Source organism: Nymphaea colorata, unplaced genomic scaffold (assembly GCF_008831285.2).
Source record: "Nymphaea colorata isolate Beijing-Zhang1983 unplaced genomic scaffold, ASM883128v2 scaffold0516, whole genome shotgun sequence".
Classification (NCBI taxonomy): domain Eukaryota; kingdom Viridiplantae; phylum Streptophyta; class Magnoliopsida; order Nymphaeales; family Nymphaeaceae; genus Nymphaea; species Nymphaea colorata.
The window spans coordinates 4,009-20,375 of NW_022205022.1; the positions used below are offsets into that span (position 1 = coordinate 4,009).

Genomic DNA, 16,367 nt, shown 5'->3' on the forward strand with positions numbered 1-16,367 from the left:
TCTCTTTGCATTCAGTCCTAATCTTAATCTTCTATATTTTTGCTTTATGTATTCCTTTCTCTCACATGGAATACCATATTCTTGCTTATTTTTCTATGGCTTTCGATTGAGATCAGGAGTTGCTTTTAGTGGACTTTTTGATTTTTCACATCGGTAAGTAACGAGTTTCTTGCTTTCAAGGATGTTCTGATAACACAATTCATACTTGTTTGGCTTGTTTGGCTTTTGCTGGTATCATTTAGCTAATCTTTCGGGTAAGCCTTCTTGGTTAGCTTTTCTGGAGTTTGCATGAATAACTGCTATATTTTCTAAACCTTTTTATCGAGTTAAAATGGCTAATAGTTCATGAATTTGTCAGGGAATGTCTTCGTGGTTGGACTTTTATTTTCGATTTAATATGTCTATCTAAGTTACTCCTTATTTTTGTTATTCTTCGAGTACTGTTGCAAAGTTTGGTGAAGTTACTTGATGGTCTATGCCTGCTTATCAATAGTCTTTTGTTTTTCTGCCAATAGCTCCTGTGCTTTAAAGGCCAAAGTTGTTATATATGCTGTGGCCACACTGGTAAATGGGGTAGACAATCTTTAAACTTTGACAACCTGTTACCGACTTCCTTCAAAATTGGTATTGCTTTTGTAACAAGAATCTTTTCTATCTTTTTATTGCGAGCTTTGGCATTTTCAATGTTCTGAAACTCACCTATGAGGTACTCTTGGAGCGTTGCTATTTCCGATGTTTTGCTTTTGATGAAATTCTCCATCAAATCGATCTGGTTCTCATTTTGCTCAAAGGCATTTTCCAGTTTATTGATGGCAAGGCTGGTATTGTTACCTGGAATCCCTTCGCCGAAGGATTATTGTTATTGCGATTCAAAGGTGTTGTCCATAATATAAAATTAACGGATGCCAAATCATCATCAATCTATATATCTTTTTTCACGGCATTAAATGGGGCAAAGGTCGAAATTACATCATTTTAATTTGAAATCGTTAATAAAATTAATTTTTATGCAGGCGCTTGCAAACATCCCGAAAGTGCTATCTCGGGTGGAGGACATTAGATATCAGAAGAATATTGAATAGGCCTTTGAGGAATACAAGAAAAATGTGAAGATTTTTGTTGAGAATATGAAGAAGGAAGTTTCTACACTTATTGACAACTATGAACGGATAATTAGAGAGCTGAGATCCTAAAACTAGCGGTTGAAAGATTGTTGCCGTCGAAATAATTCGCAAGGACGCCTCCATCGGCCTTTTACTCGACCCAAAATATTACCCCCTCTCCCTCCCGCAAAAATCAACAAGTAGGAAACTTGCTAGAGAATATCCAAACTGCCAAGAGCAACATATTCGCATCGGCTAGAGACAGGTCTCTTGAATAACTGCGGTAATCCCCCATCTTTCAGAAGATTCATGAAGACCAAAGCCAAATAAATCCTGAAAATGCACCCTATGAAATATAAGCATCTAGGTTCGAAATAAAAAACAAGAGAAAGAGGCACAGGGAACATAACTGAGTACTTTTTGGAATCGGGAATAAGAACATGAATTATACAACGGAGAAGTTTATATAAGCCATTGGGAGGAATAGCAGAAAATAAATTCACTAGTAGGAAGTGAATCTTGTCAACAATGATGATTAAAAATAATACTCGCAAGATAATGAATCAGGCTTGAATAAATCCTTGGGAAACATCTGCAACTCATTGGATACTTCCTATATATCAAAGCGAGCAAGGAGCGAAAACAAGAAAAGAAAAGGGCAAATGCAAAACGAAATTGAAATGAAGAAGAAACAGGAAGCGATTGCATCGGAAATGCTGAAGAAACGAGGAATAAAGAGTCTGTTACAGCGGCTGAGAGAAAATGTTGATTCATCTCCAAGCGCAAAGGTTTAAACTATCACTGGATCCCGCTTCTTCTCCAGCCATCATCACAAGGAGGAACCTGCACAAATGTCCTTTTCCAACCTCAAGAAAAGTTCAAAAGTGATGATAAATCCAGTTCCAATTGACATCTAAAAGAAATCAAAGGCGACTCGCAAGGACAAAAGCACAGCTTCTTCACCTCTCCAAAAACCGCAATCAATATTAAAGCAATCAACTGTTCTCACTCGGTCTATTTCAGGAATAAGTGCCATCGAATTCGATATCTGACTCTGATTATAGCATAAATTTCTATTTAAAGGTATTTATCGATCATACAATACCCTCACGTTGGGTTGGGAGTTTTCCAGGTAGAGGCAACTGGTCCATAGTCTCTGATAATCTCTCTGTGAGTTGTCCAAACGGTCAGGATGGCCTCTTTGCTGCCAATTCCAGCTCCTCTAGGTCTCCACATGGTCCAAACCAATGGTTCTGAGGAGCACCAGTGGTCCTTGCTCTATTTCCAGCATAAGTGACTCCGTTGATGGTCTGTCCGAGGACTCTGTCAAGGAATAGCACATCATTCGAAACGACTCCCGCAGTCAAATGGTGGGAAAAGTTGTTGCAGCACTCAATGACAGTATCGATGTCCTTGTCACCGTACTGAACAATAAGCTGGAAGGGACCGAAGAGCTCCTCGCTGCAGACTTAGAAGTTCTTGACGAACTGGTCAAGAGAAACCTCGACAGCTGTGGGCTCATAAGCTCCATAAACTTCGGGGATGTTATGGTTTGTGAGTGGTCTTCCTCCGAAACTGAGCTTGGCGCCGGGAATAGCAAGGATTTTATCGATGTGTGCCTGAATTCTCTTGTTGTTCCAGGTGAGGACAGGACCAATGGTTAAGTCCTAAAGCTTTCTCCTTGAAGCCAATTTGGCAATCTTGTCAACGAAGCCAGCTTTTGCCCAATTTTCATGGACAAACACAACAGACTGAGCAGAGCATTTCTGTCCGAAGCGGCATAGGCATCCTGGTCAGATACCCAAGCTACGTAGTCTACGTTGGACACATCGGGGCCCAAGATTTTCCAATCAAAACCAGCATCTTAGATTCTAATTTTTCCTCTGGTCTTGGCTGCCAAGTGCTATGCCACTCTGCTGCTGCCGGTGAACTGAATCACCTTGAAGTTGGCTTGTCGATCACGTATTCCATATCGCTGTTGGTGCAGTTAATGAAGTTGATATCGTTGAGGTTTAAACCGCAGGCTTGAGTGAAGAGCAAGAATTGCTCCATAACGACAGCTACTCTTGGGTCGCATTTCAGGAGGGGTCTGTTGCCGGCCAACAGTGCTCCGTAGAGTTGAAGGCAGGGGATTTCTAAGGGGAAGTTGAAAGGGGAAATAACTCCAACATTTCCAAATGGCCAACGGTAGCCTGATGATGTTTGGCCGTCATGGTCTCCAGCCACGCTGAATGACTGTTGGAAAAATCTTGGATTATCTCCTGTAAAGTTTTCGAAGAATCGACGAGTAACCACCCATTCTCCTACCACCTGAGCTCTGCTCTTGGGCATCACTCTTTGGATGAGCTTCACGAAGTAGTCCTCAACTTCAGGCTTTCTCATTTCCGAGGCAATCTTGAGGAAAATTTAGCCGAATTGCATGTACCTGCTAACATTACGAATGGGATTATGGAGTCCATAAGCGGGAATCTTTTTCTGTGAGGCAGCAAAGGCGTCAAGTTCAGCCTTTTCGGGCAGGGGTGAAAAGATAAAGTTGCCACCATTGAGGGGATCAACAATAGGAGAGCTCTTGCTACTGGGCAAAAGCTTACCGTCGAGGATGTTGGACATGGTGTGTGGATTTTTGGCTGAGAGTGTGTAGGGGTCGCAAGAGGCCCACCTTGGCAGTGATGAGAAGAGTTGAGTCAACCTGAAGAGTAATCTCATTCTTTAATAAATAATTAATGAGAAATATCAATCTTTAACATAAATGCAGATCAGTCGACTGGTAGGTTGACCTTGAGACTTTCGATAAGCTCCCTTATTGAATTCACCTCGCGCTCGTATATTTATCTTTGCTGTCTCATTGTTAGCTAGAGTAAATTTCTCTACATTTGAGCTCTTGAAAGCTACTGTTTTAGTTATGCCTCTCTTGAAATCGATTGATCAATCAATTCTTAGATTTTTCCGTAACGCTATACCTCTCTTTCCAGTCCTTCTGTTCGTTTTGAAGACATTTATAGCTTTCCTCTCAAATATTGCCTTTCTTTTTCACATTAGAAAAAACGTTGCTAAAGCTCATTATATGCTCTTTATGTTGGACGCATTATCCAAGTACTCTCTGCTAATGAATTTTTATCGTTTTAGGGTTTTTAAAGGCCTAATTGAAGGACCATATTTTAGAGTAAGGAGCGCAATCTTAGTCGATTTTTGTCAGGATTCGATGGCTATAGTAATTAGATGATGGCGTTTGTTGTGTTTTAGATGATTTTTTCTTATTTCCTCGTGCGCTTATCTGTTTTTTTATTGGGAGTTTCCACTTTTTTATTGGAAGTCATCCGATTATCACGCGAGCCATTCTTATTTTCGTTGCTTTTCGCTCTTAAATCTTTATGTTTCTCCTAAATGGACACACTTGACTTTATCTCTTTTGATTATGTTAAGATATGTGTTTCTTTATTTTTCGCTGACTCCTCTCCTTTGCGACTAGCCGTCAGGCGTGAGTTTTGGATATCATCAGTAGCTTGTAGGGCCTTTTGCCATCGGCTGATCATCGACTCCATCCGGATTAATTTAAATCAATTGTAGGCAAGTATATTATTCATATGTTATAATATAGGCGGAGAATGAAGCAGAGTCAATCATTTATCATCAGAGCCAACTATAATTCGTTTATCAAGGCCTTGGTTGTCAAGACATTTTTGCAAAATTCTCCGATTTCCCTGCCAGAAGGATTGGATCGTAATTATCTCAATCTAATTTGGACGCCCTAGATAACATTCATATCCTCTTCGTTGGGATGAGTTATGGCCAATTCCTTAAACCATTTCATTTTATTCATCTAGAATACTGCCTTTACCATGCTTTCCGCCTTTCTGAGTAAGATCTGCTGAAGTGTTTGCATCAGATAAGCTGGAACCTCGATATCGTTCGCCAAAAGTTAGACAAGCTAGACAACTTTTTGAGACATTTTTTCCATGATAAGATCGAAAAGGCTATCCTTTATTCTTGAGTACTATTGGCACATCCAGAATTACGAGCATCTCTACATCATAGACTCTTTTTGCTCTTCTTGATCCTAGCCAAAGGTCAGTTATTCCGTATTTCTGCAATCATAAGAGTTATCTTTCTCGAAAAGCGTTTGACCCATACTCTAAGAACCCAAGCTAAGCTTATTTCCGATTCTTTTGGCATGATAGTCTTAAAGAAGCACTTTCAAAAACTCATATACTTGGATTTGCTCGCTACCGACCTGTTAAATCAACAATTGCTTGTATTCGCTTAACAGTTATGGATCTTTGCCAATATGGCAAGCAAACACTTGCTTATATCCTTCATCTTTAACACTTCAGTGAAGTAGCAGCCTTATGCTCTGTTTAGGTCTCTATTTTTATCATTTATGCGTAGCTCCCTTTTAAGAACGTTGCGAGCAAACAGATAATACAGCAAATCTTCATGTTGCCACTATCCAAGCAAAAACTATTCAAACGTCTTTACAAAAACAGGGCATTCCTCTTTCGAGATTGTATTGGATAGTGTATAAGCATATTGTTCAAATTGGTAGCTGCTAGTTTGCTTCCTTTGAATTTTTTGCGAAAGTAACCTTCTATAAGTTGTGGAAAAGTCACCTGAGTAAGCGTCTTTAAGGCATGATTGATGTTTTTGTTTTGAAGGCATTGAGTGTTCTTGTGAAGATATCATCATATATTTCTTCGATGCATCTCTAAAGCATGTTGGTCGGCCATCTCACGGCTCTTCCTTTCTCACATAAATCGAATAGATTGCATATTTGTTGACCACTCTCTATCTGGACATATCAACTTTCGGCTTTAGTTTTTGAGTATTATTCTCTCTCTATTTTTAATGACTTTAATCAAGCTTTTAGGTTGAGTTCCTGAGAATAATTGGCTATTCTTTGAGTTTTTTGGAGGAGCTGTTAGCCACTTGTTCAAGCTATGAGGATTAGCGCTTTTTCTTGTCGAAGGATTATTCCTTGGAGTTTGGTTTGTTGGTTTTTTGCCTGTGAGACTGCGTCCTTTACAATTAAGAGATGAGTTTTTTAATTACTTTGATCTATCCTTAGTCGGGGTTTTCAATTGACGGTTATTGATTCAGCTACATTTTATCGATTGAGAATATCATTACGAGTTTGAAGAGGCTTTGGCTCTACCTTTACTGGCTTTTTGCTTACTTGAGATTTACTTGCGATTTCCTTCGGTTTTGCAGGCTTGCTTACTTTATTTTCTTGAGGAGGGTCAAGCTGATGTTGTGGAGTTTTGGTGATTTCAATGAGACGCGAGCTGTGCAATTTTCCTTTCCTTCTTGGAAGCAAATGTTATTTTTTATCAAAAATTGAATAAATTATGCCTTGTGACCCTCGGATAGGTTGGCAACTCTACGGTTTTGGTCGTTTATTTCTTACGCATTATATAATAATATCAACGGCCGAATATTAATCATCGAAATGCCTTTTTCATTCTCTCGAACACACCCTAACTATCTGGGTTTAAAATTGGCTCTTATTATCTGGGACCTATTCCTATTTTGCCACTATTGGAATATCTTTCTTTGCTTTTCGTTGAGCTTGGTTGGGATTTTCACTCTGAGCAAGATTACGTGATTTCCTTTGTTCTTAACAGATGAACGCCCTTAATATGGTTGGAATTACTTCTCCTTTTAAGGTAGGTTGCTACCATCTTGAGAACCTTCAGGGATCTTTACTTATTTTTTCCCCCAAACCGTCTCGACAGTTCTACTAGTGCCTAGAGCTGCCTGAGAATAGTGATCCACTCAGTTGAATGGATTCATCTCCTACTTTTCTGAAGCGATTATGCTTGTTTACAGAAAGCTTGATGATAAGGTCCCCGCTTGGTCCATTTTAACTTTGATCTCCCTGAATTTGGGCTCAATTTACTTTCTATGCAAGCGTGACGGTTTGGCCATTTTAGACTCCTGGCGGTATAGTCACTTTTTCTACTACTTTTTGGACCATAATGCCTGCTGTTTGCAGTCAAGACAAGGATGCTTAATCACCAAGCCTATTCCTTTGCATCTTTCGCATTCTAGGTGCATCACAATTCCTCCACGACGATAAATCGTTGAGCCAGAGCCACCACAAGAGAGGCATCGAGTAGGAGCGGTTCCAGGTTTGCATTTATTTCCACCGCAAGTGGGACAGGTAGACTTGCGTTAGAAGGTTAGCTCTTGCTTAAACGATATATACCCACATTGGCGCCCCTTATAGCGTCTACAAAGTCTATATTGACTTCTCGGGTGATATTATCTCCCTTTCTTTTTCTGCTTGAGCCAGAGGTGAAGGTATCGTGATACGTTCTACTTTTATCTTTGAAGATGTCATCGTTAAATTCATCAAACGGATTTTTATCGAATCCATGTGAACGTGTTGAACTATTTTCATTGTCATATTGTCTCCGCTTATCCTAATCAATCAGCGTCTCGTAGGCTCTTCGTATAGAGGTATTTACTGTTTAGCTTCGATAAAGATCTTCTGTGCCGATGGTCAGGGTTTTTATCGGATGATACTTTTGAGCGATGATACGATATGCTTTTTTGATATCATCTGCGGATGCGTTGGGTTTGACTCCCAGTGTATCTTAATTATGGATGGGGGACCATAGGGATTCTTGATGGTGCTGAAGCGGAAGAGGGCGAAAGAGGTAAGTTTGGCAAATGTTGCTATTCTTTTGAGCATAATTATAATAAAGTTAGGAAATAATAGAACTGTTCATACAAATGGGACCTCTTTTTTATTGAAATGCGTGACGGTAATGGCTGCCTTCTTCACTTGCTTGCTTGCAGCCTGTTGCTCTTATAACTATTTCAGTCTCTTTGCCTATTCCTCCTACTTTCGCTGCCGCTCATAAGGGTCTTCAACTTTTTTCAGAAGCTCCTCGTCAGGCTACACGTAGATTGGCTTCTCAATCTATCTCCGATTGGCACTATGTGGTCCAAAAAGTACGTGATGGACATATTGACGAGGGCAAAAGGAGTGGTCGTCATTTTGAAATCCACAGAAACTTCCTGCGTAGAGCCTAGTTCCTGGGGAACAGGGACAGTGGCATTGGCCTGATTCAGTACAAAGTTACAATGATCTTGTTGTGCGTGGAGCAGAGCCAAAACTCAAGCGAGGATCCTCCGATATTGACCACTTTGAGTGTTTGGTTGATGGAAGTTGTCTCGCTGATGATCTTGAAGGGATGCGTGTCTGTTCGGCTGCAGGCGAAGAAGACCTTGATGATGAAGCCGTCGATTTCGGGGACGAGGTGCTCTGAGGATCGGATATCTCCCAATCGAACAGTGACTTAAGTTTCAGTTTTCATTGTTAAATATATATCAAATAATACAAATGATAATGTATCATGGAAAATTCAGGAAAGGACACGCTTGAACTCACCCAAAAATAGATCGGCTGCACAATCCTCACGCAAAGTCTATCTCTTGCCTACTTTTACCGTGTCCTCATGCAGAAGAACTTGAGCAAAGTTTTTTACGTATTTGCCATTGATGAATCCGATGAGTAGGCCGGTTCTGATGATTTTTCCCATTCTTAGTTTAGTTGCCTAGACGAGTGAGGGCTATGATAGGTTTTCAGCAATTCCATCGAGTTATTCTAGCATAAGTTTATAGATTTCTTCTGAGAAGTTATCGCAGTCCAGCATATTGACATGCTCACCACTCTTTTAGATGTAAAGATTGTAAAGTCCTCTCAGAGCGTTCCTAATTCGTGTATTTTCTGCTTACAGCTCATGACGAAGAGCCATGCATTATCGACTCCCTCTAAACCGAGTTAGCTCTTCTTCGCTTATCTTGCTATATGGAAATATGAAAGGATTTTCAGAGCCATTTATCAGTCTGCTTTATTCGATTTCTTTCTTCACTGAAGGTGCTTTGAGCAGAGCTTATATCTTGGTACGTTCGATGTAGAACTTTTTGTAGGAAAGGAAGATCAGTATTTACCATTGTTATGTATTTTCGTACATTTTGCGAAACTATTTTGTGTAATCTGCAATAACGTTGAGGCATTCAAGATGTAAGATGATCCGCTAAAGTATATCCTATGCCCACTATCTTCCCTATTCACGCTTACTTTCAACAGGTAAAAACACACTCCCGAGTGGTAAAATTTAATCTTATCTTTATTGGCCTGGCTTTGATGGTCTTTTCCTTGTTTCTTCTCTTTTTCCTTCACCGTATTGGTTATTATTACCCTTTCTTTTGACTGAAAGCTTACTTATTGGCAATTCTTTTTACCTTCTTCTATCCTTACTTTCATTCTGTGGCCTTTCTTTATTCCTCTCGAGCCTAAGACTATTCTTTTGGTGAACTCGAGGGCTTAGGCTTTCTTTTGGGAGGATATCTTTCTGGGAGGCGACAGAATTGACTGGAAGAGAAGCTTCCGATATGGTATCTACTTTAGATGTTTCGGGAAGAGTTTTGACTCCGCCAGTTCCACCAGAAGTTGAAGAGATTTGGCCTTGGTTAAAGTAATAAAGATTCATGTTCTTTGTGCTGTTACTGCTATTTTTGCCCAATTGCTTCTCGCTTCCTATTGGTACCTCCTTCTCACTTCTCCTCTTTTCTATTTTCCTCCTTGGACTTTTGAGCTAATATACATTTTACCTATACTTTTCCTCCAGTTTGTGCATCTAATCATCGTATATTTGTCTTTAGTTTATATCCACTTGGTGGTATCTTCGATCTCTATCCCTACTGGGTTATCTTTGCTGTTATCTTTGCTGATGGCTTGGTCGATGGCCTTGCTCTTTCGATCTCTGCCTCAAGCCTATCTTGGACTCTCTGGATGCTAATCGATTCTAGTTTCTTTATCTACTAGGCTGTTCACGTCTCCGTTCCTCTTGATTTGCTGGAAAATAGTTGCGTGCTCTTGGACTTTGGGGTTATAGTTTGCCTCCTCTATTAGAACGCTACCTTCCATTCTATTGCTGTTTCTGATTGTTTGTGAGCATGTACAGGTTTTATACCAACTGCTTGCCTCCAGATTGTTGGGACGGATATGGTCGTGACGACTCATAATTCCCTCTTCTTCGACTTATTTCTCTGGTAGCGGGTTCTCTCCTGGAGGTTTCTCCTCTACTTTGATTATTATCTTGCGTGTATCCTGAGATCTGTTGCGAGTGTTCCCTGGAGTTGTTATAGCGTTAGCCTGAGAGTTCAGTCCTGCGCATGCGAAAGGAGGAGGAGTGATTGCTGGAGCGGGAGGTATTGAGCAGGCCCATGTTGTGATGGATCCTGCGCGTCAGACGGCGGAAAGTGTCGCTATTGGAGGAGAGCTGCCCCTGACCCCTACCGACAGTATTATAAACTTAATCCCTAAACATCAAATGTTTTACAAACGTAGGCAGCGCACCCCCACAATCACCGAAGACACTTTCTTTTTGGACAAAAGGAAAATAGCAAAAATATCTTTTGGATTTTCATTGGAGGAAACATTTTTGATAGATTTGGAATAGTGCTCTATAGAAGGTAGGGAATCATTCATCATCTTCGGGGATGATTTATTCGCCTTCCTCTTTGACAACTGCTGTAGGTATTCTCATGCGTTTGCAAAGAGGCTGTTCGACGATGCTGAGGTTTGACTCTTCTAGTGCGATTTCCATCTTTTTGAGGCTTTCGATTTTATCAACATACTTCTTTACGATGAGGCTAGAATACTCCTTGAAGTTGGGAGCCTATTCTCCCTTGTATTCAGCTTTCCGCTCTTCTTCCTCTTCTTTCACCGCGGATTCCTTCTTCACTGGCGCAAAGCGAGAGTTTTGATACAGATTGAGCAGCATATCGACCTGAATGTGAGCATTTGTACATGTTCTTGCTGGGTGTAGTCGATTTACTCGTGCTTGAGCTTGCTGGCATGTGCCTGAGGGTCGTAGTTGGTGATTGGGAATTGCATGAACTGGATTATGATGTCCTCCAGGGCCTTCTTGCCGTCGAATTGAGCCATCAGCTCATTCCAAGTGCGGCCTGTACAGTTTCCCATGAACTCCAGCAGCCGAATATTATCCTATAGTCCCCAACTGGTCTTATTGGTCTGCTTGCCGTCCTTGGCGCTCTCCATCTTCTTCAGAATGTCCACCTTCGTAAACTGCCTAACATTGTCAGGGTCGCTCTGGTTGTAGCAACCGTAGCAAAGATTGCGTGGGTTTTCTTCAGAAGTGGCATACCAGACGATCCCGCATATGAGCTTGCATCTCGAGCAGTAGACTCTAAAAGTGCGTGAGAAGTTTTTGTTGATGACAGTGACTGTAAGGTTGTCTGTGTCCATATCGTCTACTCTCTTCTTGGCTGGAGGGTCTGGTATTTTTTTGATGCAGCTTTGGGGCCGCTTGCTGAGGGCAGAAGTCTTGTCGGTGGCTGCTGGCTGGAACGTATAGTTTCCCTCGTAGAAGAGGCAATAGTTGATGATTCCTTCCTACTACAAGAAACGGTAGATCTTCAGGAGGCAACTTGCGTCGCCCCTTAGCACTCTTCTCAGAGAAACAAACGTCAAGTACCGTAGTGGATTTTTACGATAAGCGTCGACCATGAAATTTCTGTAGCACTGATAAAGCTAGGGTGTTTTGTAAGTCTTCCCGGAATGGAATTCGGGGAATAGATCCACCTCAAGCGGATGGATGGCCTTATAGTCGAACCATTCTGCAGGACAGGGCGGCAGGTCACTATTGCGCTTCACTTACACATCAATTTCCTCTTCCTCCGCGGGTGGTTAGAACTCCTGTTTCGGCTCTTCTTGAGCGAGGGGTTCCTTGGATACTAATGGATCTTCAAAGGGAGGAAAATCGCTGATGAGTCCGATTTCCTTGATAAGTCTGTTGGTGTTTTTATTTTGGGAGGTCTTGGGAGCTGGTTTGGGCTTCTTGGCCTTCTGCTGGTGCGATTGCTGCTCTTCCAGCGAGTGAAAGGCATAGCCGGATTAGGTTTTGGAGAGGTTTATGATGAACGGCGTATATTGCTGCGGATTCATTTAAGTTAATAATGATTAGCGAAAGAAGGCGCAGAATGCAACTAAAAAATAACCTCATTTTTCTTACCTTTTTCATATCTAACATAACCATCCATGCTTGGAAGCAAGGAAGATGAAACAAACTTTTCGATGAGTAATTGCGGGATAGTAAGTGTATACATTTGCTCATTTTCATTGATATCAATAAAATTTCTCTACAACTGATCTCTCTTTCTATTGATGGGGTGCCTGATAATGGGCAAATAATGTTCAGCCTATAGTGCTACTAAGCTAAATCAGTTATTTACATAATAGAACTCGGTATGCAGCTTCAGCAATCAAGGCCAATCAGCGATAAATACGCCATCGTGGATTCCCAACTCCTAGGCAAGGGATCGACCGGAAACGTTTACTTGGGCTTCCTGCTCTCCTCCCCGCAGATGAAAGTGGCAGTCAAGGCCATCAACCTCAAGGAAATCGATAATGAAGTCACCAGGTACCTGCTCAGCTGCGAAATCGCCGCCCTGAGCAACCTCGGCAAAGTCGACAACTCAGCTCACGAAAACGTGGTCCGCCTGCTCGACGTTGTCATCCAGGAAAACTATATCTATTTGGTCACTGAACTTCTGGAGGGCGGCACGCTGGCGGAATACATGAAGCGCACCCCTGGCGGACTGCCAGAATAGGACGCAGTGCTTATCTTCCGCCAAATCCTGGAGGGATACCGGCAGATCCGCAGCAAGGGAATTGTCCACCGCGACCTAAAACCAGACAACGTGCTTTTCAAGACCAAGCCGTAGATAAGCAAGAGAGTGGCGGTGATCGATTTCGGGTACTGCGAGATGGAGGAAGTGCCAAACCGGCCACAGATGTTCTATAACGTCGGGTCTCCCAAGTACATGGCTCCCGAAGCGTACGTCGATAACCTCTACTCCGAGAAAAGCGATATGTGGGCGCTGGGAGTCATCTTCTACGAGATGCTAGTCGGCAAGACCTGCGATCAGGGCCTCAAGATGGAAGCCTATCTCGACATGATTCGCAAAAATGGGATCCCGCTGCCTGCCAATCTCAGTCCCTTCGCCAAACACGTCCTCACTAAGATGCTCACCTTCAGCCACCAGAATAGAAGCGACTGCTTGCAGATCCTCAAAGAGTTTGAGCTGCATCAATCTTCCTTGCAACCGCAAATCAGTCATCAAAACGCCTTCCGAGCCAGTCAGTTTAACGAATCCACCAGCAACGATTTCTTCGGTCTTCGCGCTAACAAAAATAACCAAGTATTCCGATCAACCATGCTCGGCCAAGCGCCGCCTCAAATGCTCCAGCAGAGCCTAATCCAGCCAAGCATCCAAGTGCACGAGATTCCCACAAACATTCCTCCATAAGATCGGAACGATAATCAGCGATTCATCAAATCCAACAGCAGCAGAAACGTCCAAAACCAGGTAGGATTCAACATGGCCAACGGTCACATCCTAGGCAGAGTCGATAATGTCGATAAGAGGGATGGCCTGTTGGGAAGGAGGATGGTGGAGGTGAAGAGCAGTCGTCCAAATTTGCAAACTCTGCATGTTCCATCACTGGATACAAGTTTCCCCGCACATAAAGTCCACTTCAACGTGGTCCCACACGCAGGGAACAGATAGCCGGTGCAGGTCCACAACATCAGCACTCGCGAGCATCAGCCTCACGAGCAGCAACAGCAAAGAGAGCAGCGGTTCATGTCCAATACCCAGCCTGACGAAAACTCAATTCGCATAATGATCAAGCCTGTGAACGGGAACGGCAGTCAAAGGTTCACAGCAATGCCGAAGCAGCCCATGATGTCCATTGAGAAGGTGGGTGACAATAGGATGTTCCACTCGCCTGTTAGGAAAGGGCCTGCTACCAAGGTGCAATTCTTCACTGAGAAAAAGGTGAGAGAGAGTGAAGAGGTACACAGGCCGATTGACGTTCGGCCTTTTAATGGAGAAGTGAGACGGACTCTATTGCAGCCTCCTCCCATGTTCGGCCTCGTTCCTCTCTTTCATTGATTTCGGTCATTTTTGTTCAAAATGTCTTCATTTCTCCATCCATATTTCTATATTTGAACAATAAGCAAAATAATAAATTTTATGCGGTCGCTGTTCACCGAAGATATCCCTGGAGCCAAACCCAGGAATCGTTACTATGATAAATAACTCTACCTACAACGTCACCTCAAAGAGATTGAACGATTTGGACCAAAGAATCCCGAACATAAACGAGTCTTTGAATGGTATACACCCATCAAGCAAATGGTAGAACCTATAGACAAAGATAGCTCCATCATCAAACCGCACAGCCTGCTCCTCTCCAGAAAAAATTCAGAGGAAAGAGTGCCGCAGTCGCCAGGACTCAACAAGTACGAAAGATATGATGTGACTGGCAAAGTCACCGAAGGAATCAGCTTGAAGAATAGTTCAGTTTTCTCCTAGGCTGGCAAGAAGTCCCTTGCTGAAAGCTTCAGTCGCGACTATAGCGAAAACCCTTACTTCCCGCATAAATACGCAAACAAACACGAATAGAATACAACTAAGCTGACAGGCCGTAGGGAATGGAACGGTGAGATAAAGCCAAGCCTCGAGGTCCCTCCAGCGAGCGACCACTACTTTCCCAAGTGGAGCTGATCGATAATAATCTATTCGAGCCATTTCTTGAAAATATACACATCACTGGGTAAGTGCAATCATCTCCAGCTTGCTGGCCAGTGTTGAGATATTCTTCTGAAGGGAAGCGCTGTCCTCCGACCTCAGGGCTCTGAACTTTATTTGGCTATGTAGGGAAAATCGTACTTGATGAGGATGGTTTATTGGAACTCGTCGATCTTGGCCTTCAGGAGGCCGTTTTGGATGGCTTCGATGATGTAGCTTTCCACTTCCTCCTTGTTGATCTTGAGGATCTCTGAGACTTGGGAGTAGCTGGCGTTCTTGATGCCGTTGAGGATCCTAGGGATGGCTTGGATCTTGATGTTTCTCTCCAGCTCGACGATGTTGACGCCGGCCTTGCTCACTAAGTCCTTTTGCGATGAGTTGAAGGCATCGAAATCGCCAAGCAGAAGATACTCCAAAAAGGCGTAGAACTTGTTGCCCTTCAGTTGGCTCTGCTCGGTCAAGGCAACAGTCTCTTGGGTGACTTCTCCGCTCTTGAGCAATTTGATAAGGAGTGAGTCGACTTCTGGAGTGGTTGAGTTGGCGTTGGAAGTCCTGAGCAGGGTTTGAACGATGAAATGTCTCCACAATTTTTTGCTTTATAGATGGTATGATACTAGACGAGGTGTTTTTCAAGGTAGTTGATCATTTTGAGGTTGATTTCCACGTACTCGTTGGCATTGAAGGTGAGCTCGCCGAGGAGGGCGTCGAAGTTCTCCACGAAGTTGCTGAAGATGGAGATTTTGGATTCCTGCTCGATGAGGGAAATGGACTTGGTGATCAGCCACTTCTTGATGGGGATGCTGGTGATGCTCTTGTAGACGAGGGAGAAGCTGTATGGGGTGATGATTACAATTTGACCCTGTTGAAGATGGATTAATTGGACTTGTAGACTGTCTCGAGGGTGTGCTGCATCTTGGCGTCTGGGAGTGCGGAGGTATAGTAGACGAGGAGGGGGTAGAGTTTCTCTTTGGCTGAGATAACAAGCGTCTTACTTTCCAGTTCACTGTGATTTTCGATCAATTTGATGATGAATCGTGCATTGTCCTCATCGGTGTGTGCTTATTGCTCGAAGTGGGCATCGACAAGAGGATTGGCCTGCTCCTATTCTTCATCATCTTTGGCGAGGATCTTACGCAGGGATTATTATTTTAGATTGATGGTGGGCTTTAGTTTTATGAAGATGTTTTTCATCAACAATAGGGGAATCTAATATATTATATCCAGCAAAATCAATCATCAGGTTATTTAAACTCTATGAGGAAGGGCAGGACAATTTGGAGAGGGTATGGAGAGGAAAGGGTATTATTGATGATGATGGAAAATATTAGTATGGACATGATCATCTTTATGAAAAAATGGCAGTGCTTTTCCGTTAGCTTCTCTTTTGATCCATTTGCAATAGAAATTAGAAATGCTTCATGGCCTCATCATCCAATTTCAAGTATTTTCCAAAGGCCCTGCGATGGAAGTTTTGAGTCTTGTTTGAGATAGACCTCGATGGAGGCAAGATGAAACCCTCGTGTAATGCTGATTGCTTTATTTCCTTTAGAGGGGATGCTTGGGGAATTGGGTCGAGCTTACTCGATCTGATGCTGATATCTGTCGATCTTTTCGACAGTATAGGCAGTGCATACT

The 16,367-nt window shown here is 42.5% G+C and overlaps 1 protein-coding gene and 1 pseudogene across 1 annotated transcript; one reads left to right on the plus strand and one right to left on the minus strand.

Moving 5' to 3' along the window:
• Nucleotides 1–2,210: 2,210 nt before the first annotated feature.
• Nucleotides 2,211–3,809, minus strand: LOC116245114 (probable aldehyde dehydrogenase; annotated as a pseudogene).
• A 9,093-nt stretch (nucleotides 3,810–12,902) lies between these two features.
• Nucleotides 12,903–13,445, plus strand: LOC116245115 (serine/threonine-protein kinase Nek2). The gene has a single exon (XM_031616816.1). It carries the CDS (start codon nucleotides 12,903–12,905, stop codon nucleotides 13,443–13,445), a length of 543 nt encoding a protein of 180 aa, XP_031472676.1.
• The last annotated feature ends 2,922 nt before the right edge of the window (nucleotides 13,446–16,367 follow it).